Genomic DNA, 5,939 nt, shown 5'->3' with positions numbered 1-5,939 from the left:
GCCCCATCAGGCTGGCCGTCCTCCTCCGGCCGGCTGGCCTCGCGGCCCAAGGCAGCACGGGCCGAGCCCCGGTCCTCCGAGGCGGCCGGGGCCACGCTGGCCAGCGCGGGGGCGTTCTCTTGGGCCTGGTCCTCGGCCGCCTCGCAAACGGGCCCCGTCTCCCGAGCCAGGCGGGCGCTCCCCTCTCCCAGCTCCGGCTTCACCTTGTCGAGCTCCTTCTCCTTGTCTTCCACCTTGAGGGCCTTCAGGACAGGCTTCTTGATGGGGCCGGACCTCCGGGTCCTGCTGGTCTGCTCCGGGTGCTGGCTGCCGGCGCCCCGGGCTTCTGGTGTCCACTCGGGCTCCAGGGCCGGCTGTTTGCCGGGGCTCCCTTCCTTCTCCCAGGAGGAGACACTGAAGGACAGCTCCTCCTGGGGCGCCTCTTTCTCGACCCTGGTGTCTGGGTCGGCGGCCTTCGGCTGGCGGCTCACGTCCCAATCGCTATACTCTGTTTTTTTCTCAGCCGGGGCAAAGTCGGGCTCCAGTGTGGAACACCTGAGGTTTGGGGTGTGACTCCCAGGCGCGCCTGCTTCCTGAACATTTTCTTGGGGTGGAAACAAAATCTCCTGGCCTATTCTTTGAGAAGAGACACAGCTGTCAAAGTCTGCTGGGGCCTTCTTGTCAAAAGCACTCAAGTACTCCTCCCCTCTCTCCTCAAGGAGATCGCGCCGGGCACTTACGCCCCCTGACCTTCCAGGTGAGGCAGAGTAAGAGCTTTCATTCCTGAAAAGGAACCAGAAAAATCAGTCAATGTGATTGGAGCCTGGTTCCTGGGTTCCATGCTGAACACAGTTTAGTTTTAAAAAGAAAAAAATTTTAAAAAAAAAGAAAAAGAAAAAAACATAGGCACCAACATTCGCTCTATCTTTAAACAGGTCTCAGAGATGCTGGGCCATGGGCTGGTGGCGGCCCCTGGAGTCCAGAGAGTGAAGAAGTCAGTGGCCGGTGGACTCAGCGAGCAGCTGGGGATCCTCTGGTTCACACAAGCTGGAGCCGGGGCGTCCGCGGAGAGGCTGGGGCGCTGGGCCAGCACAGCCAGCTCGCCTTTACTTTCACAGGAAGGAGCCACGACACACGCACTCAACCCCACATGCCCTGTGAGGCCCCCACCCCTCGGCCCTGCCCAAGGTTCCACGGGATTTGCCTCTGACGCCAGGATTTCTCCCAGGCCCTCAGTTGCCATCAGTGCCTCTCACACAAAAGCATCCGGCCATCCTTAACTCACTCTCCTTCCCCAGGGGGCACCATCACCTGGGACAGGGCCTCTTCCCAGAGCCCTATCTCAGTGAGGACCTGGAGACCCCTCCTTTAGTTGCAGGTCAGCAGGACCAAGTTTCGCCTCACCTGACATGCATGTCCATGGCCAAAGTGTCACTGGATTTCGGGTGGGGGAGCGAGTAGCCCTTGCTCTGCAACGCCATGTAACCCTCGGGGCTCCACACAGGGGCTGCATCGATGGTGGTCACTTTCCTTTCTGGCAGTGGGGGCACACAGCTCTGATCCTCAGAGCGACAGCCAGTTCCACTGAGAGAATCCTGGGCCATCATGGGTTTCATCAATCCTGAAGAAGGCAAAGAACCAATCAGTCACCTCGTTTAGCAAGCCATGGGTCAACCACAGGCCCAAAGGAGACAGGCTGCCCCAACTCTCACATGGACCCCACCTGTTTAACATCACTGAGGTCCCATCTTTCTGATCACAGAACCTCTGAAGGTATACACACATGCTATCTGAAAGGCCTGTTCAAACACCTGTAAGGTCCAATGCTAGTTCCTGGATGAAGAGCCCCTGTGTTGAAGGCTATAAAAAACTGGCAAATGGGGCTTCCCTGGTGGCGCAGTGGTTTAGAGTCCGCCTGCCGATGCAGGGGACACGGGTTCGTGCCCTGGTCCAGGAAGATCCCACATGCCGCGGAGCGGCTGGGCCCGTGAGCCATGGCCGCTGAGCCTGCGCTCCGCAACGGGAGAGGCCACAACACAGTGAGAGGCCCACGTACAGCAAAAAACAAACAAAAAAAACAAACAGGCAAATGGAAACTGGAACCATCAAACGGGAGAGCTCATGGGTGTCAGCGGAACACTAGGGGGGCCAGTCAGTCAGCAACGCAAGATGCCTGAAGGTCTTCTGCACAGACACAAGGAAGATGAGCTACGCTCCAGGGAGCCTACATGTGACAAGGAGCCAGCGTCTACCTGCTTCCAAGTCCCTGCAAGAAGATTCAGAAAAGGATTGGGGCTTTAGCTCCTTTTACTTCTACCCCTAAGCTCGACAATCACACTCCACATTTTGTACATGGAAGGGCAGTGGGGGATACACAAATGACACTAAACTGTTAGCTGGCCCGAGGAGACTGGGACATGCTGATGTCTCGGTCCTACCAGATATAAACCAGTCAGGGAAATGGCACCCCCGCCCTCCCCGGGCCCCTCTGTCCACGTCTACCAAACAAGGGGGCTGGGCTGCTGCAGACGACATTAAAGGTCTCTCACTGGGCCAGATTCTGTGGAGAAAAGAAGATCTGATTTTTCAGATACTTCACAAAGCTAATTATTGGCCCCCAGTGTTCTTCTGCCCATCTTTTGAGATAATCTGACCAGGAAAATGGTTCTGCGTTAGACCAACGGCTTTTGCCTTTCTTTTGGCTGTGGAGTGCTCTGTCCCAATGCTATCAACATATGACTCCAGCACAAAGTTAGGCTGAGTCAGGTGACGGTGGGGACCCTCTCTGGAATCCTAGAGTCACACACCATTTATTAAGCACTGATTACAAGGTGTGCGGAACTGCTCCACACTGTACATGGACCTATTTTTGACAATATGGCAGCTCATATTACCTGAAAAAACCTGTCACAAAAATGCTGGACAAAACACATGAAACATTTCACTCACAGAGCTCTGTTCCCCCAAAACCAGGAAACCCCCAGGGAGCTGAAACCACAGCCACGGCCAAAGCCACAAGCTGGTGCTCCCTAGAGGGGAGCCAGGGACACATCCATCAGATTTAGTAACCTACGGGCATGCTCCTAAATGCCCCCCAGGACAGGAGACGGGGCTTTTCCGCACAAGGCAGAGAGCTGCAGCTGAGATGCTGCTTAAACAAACGCCCTCAAAGGGCTATGCCCTCAATTAAAAGGTGCATCAGAAAAATATATGCTCTTTAGTACAGGGAGATGACTGAATTTGTGTCTTGGCCTGGGCTAGGGTAGGGAAAACAGTCCTCCGTGAAGACTGTTTCATAGCCACATGCCAGCTTTCATGCAGTTCTGGAGGCAGGAGGGTGAAGTTCAGATTTATACCCCTAGAATGTTCCAGAAACTTCCTGAGTTAAAATAAAGGGTAGTTCTAGGCTGGCAGAAGAAAACATAAAACCACACTGGAGGGATATACCCTCAAACCAAGCTATACTAGATCCCCACGATAAATAAAGCTCTGCTGAAAATGAACTCACAATCCAAAATTACCAGAACACTGTGTGGAAAACAATCCGCTATGATCCATCGTAAGCCCACGGGATTATATACCATCCTCAAGAACTTCAGGTAACAAATTAAAATGTGAAGCACTAGAAAATTATGTTTTAAATGATTACAAGCATAAAGGAAGGAATTAAAAACTTACGAAAAATATAAGACAAGAAAAAATGACAGATTTGAGGAAAAAATTCTGGTAGTAAAAATACAGAGTCACTGAAATTAAAAACTCACTGGACAGTAAAAAAAAAAAGAAGAGCAGATCAGACACAGTTGGAGAGAAAAGAGAATTGGAAAATAGTTGAAGGATTTTCCCAGAAGGCACCACAGAGGTTAGCTCTCTTATATATTTAAGAGACTTGGAAGGCAGAATGAGAAGGCACAAAATAATCTAAGTGGGCAACCTAGGAAGAAAGGATATAAAGAATGAGGAAAAAGCAACATTTGACATGATAATTAGAAGAGAATTTTCCAGAAGTGATGAAAGACATACATCCTCAGATTCGAGCACTGTGAGTTCTAAGCAGAATAAGGTTAAGGATAGATATAGATATAGACCTAGACACAGCATACTGAGAAGGAACTACAGGAGACCAAAGACAAAGAGAAGATCTTAAAAGCAGCCCGAAAGAAAAGAGTAGATTACCCAGACACGAATCAGACACATAAGCCAGAAAACAAGGAATACTATCTTCACAGTACTAAAAGAAAGTAACTGCCAACCTCGAGTTCTATACCCAGCTACACTATCATTCAAGAGAAAGAGTGACATCAAGACTTTCTCAGGCAAACATTACCTACTGCCAAAACAACTTTCCTGAAGACCTGGACAGAATGTACTTCATGAAGAAATAAATGGAACCCAGAGGGAAGGATAAGCAGCAAAGAAACTAGTAAACATCCAGGCAAATCTGAACAAGAACAGGTCAAATAAAACAACAAATAATAGCTGATTTGGTGGGCATAAAAAAAAAAGTGGAACTAAAATTCCAGGCAAAAATAACAAGACTGATGAGGAGGTAGTTAGAGCTCAGGTTCAGGGTAAAGATATTGATTAGCTTTTGCTAAGTCAAGGGTGCATGTTAGAATTTAATGCAACCATTCACACAGTAGAAATAGAATGTAGAAGGAAAACAAACAAAAAGAATAGGAAAACTTATCACCATTAAAAGAAAAAGCAGGGCTTCCCTGGTGGCGCAGTGGTTGAGAGCCTGCCTGCTAATGCAGGGACACTTAAAAAAAAAAAAAAAAAAAAAAAGAAAAAGCATAGAAAAGAGGGATAAACAGAAAGCATAAAATAGGAGAGTAGGAAATCTGAATATAATAATCCCAATAAATCTAAAGGGAACAACTTCGGCAACTGAAGTCACAGAGCTTCAAAGTGGGTAAAACCATACACATCTTACATGTACAAAGATATTCTCCTCCGAAAAGGGCTCAGAGAGGCCTGACGGTAAAAAGCTGGGGGAAAGATACCACATAAATACTAATCGAAAGAAAACTGGAATAAAATGATTACCAGGTAGAGTAGACATTAAAAGTAGAAAGCACAACTAATGATAACAAAGGTGCTATAAGAAGATAAAAGGAACAGATGAAGTACAGCTTCCAGACAGATAAAGCAAAAACTGACAGGTTTACAAGATTTGACAAAATCCACATCATGGTGGGAAATGTTCACACACCTCTTAGTAATGGATCAAGGGGATAAAACATTGTGATGATACAGACATTTGTACAGCACAATTAGCAAGCACAATGTAATGGACCACGTCCAATTGGAGAATACATTCTTCTCAAGCCCTTGAGTGAAATTCGACCTGCCACTTCTTTTAAAAATAAAGTTCTACTGGAAAGCAAACACACCCATTCACTCACTATTGTCTACAGCTGCTTTTGCTCTACAACAGCAAAACTGAGTAGCAGTTCAAAGCCTAAAATATTTATTATCTGGCATTAATAGAAAAAGTTTGTGACCGCTGGTCTATATCATACAGACCATGTTATCTGACCACGAGGCAGCCACATTAGAAATTAACACCATAAAGATGGTATTAAAACTTTACATTTGGGCTTCCCTGGTGGCGCAGTGGTTGAGAATCTGCCTGCTAATGCAGGGGACACGGGTTCGAGCCCTGGTCTGGGAAGATCCCACATGCTGCGGGAGCAACTGTGCCCGTGAGCCACAACTACTGAGCCTGCGCGTCTGGAGCCTGTGCTCTGCAACAAGAGAGGCCACGATAGTGAGAGGCCCGCGCACCGCGATGAAGAGTGGCCCCCGCTTGCCACAACTAGAGAAAGCCCTCGCAGAGAAACGAAGACCCAACACAGCCAGAAAAATAAATAAACAACTGTGGGGTTTTAAAAAAAAAAAAAAAAAAAAAAAAAAAAAAAAATTTTACTTTTGAAAATTTAAAAAAATCCCAAAAA

The 5,939-nt window shown here is 48.0% G+C and overlaps 1 protein-coding gene across 1 annotated transcript in view; it reads right to left on the bottom strand.

Moving 5' to 3' along the window:
- Positions 1 to 5,939, bottom strand: part of PRRC2B (proline rich coiled-coil 2B) — a 62,936-nt gene that overhangs the window by 21,327 nt on the left and 35,670 nt on the right. The window contains exons 15-16 of the mRNA XM_024762221.1: positions 1,384 to 1,600; positions 3 to 762 (exon numbers count right to left, since the gene is read on the bottom strand). Coding sequence (XP_024617989.1) covers positions 3 to 762; positions 1,384 to 1,600 — 977 coding nt within the window. The remainder of the gene's footprint in view (positions 1 to 2; positions 763 to 1,383; positions 1,601 to 5,939) is intronic.

Source organism: Neophocaena asiaeorientalis, unplaced genomic scaffold (assembly GCF_003031525.2).
Source record: "Neophocaena asiaeorientalis asiaeorientalis breed wild unplaced genomic scaffold, Neophocaena_asiaeorientalis_V1.1 scaffold78, whole genome shotgun sequence".
Taxonomy (NCBI): Eukaryota; Metazoa; Chordata; class Mammalia; order Artiodactyla; family Phocoenidae; genus Neophocaena; species Neophocaena asiaeorientalis.
The sequence above is the reverse complement of the archived record's forward strand: the minus strand, read 5'-3'. Positions and strand labels throughout refer to the sequence as shown.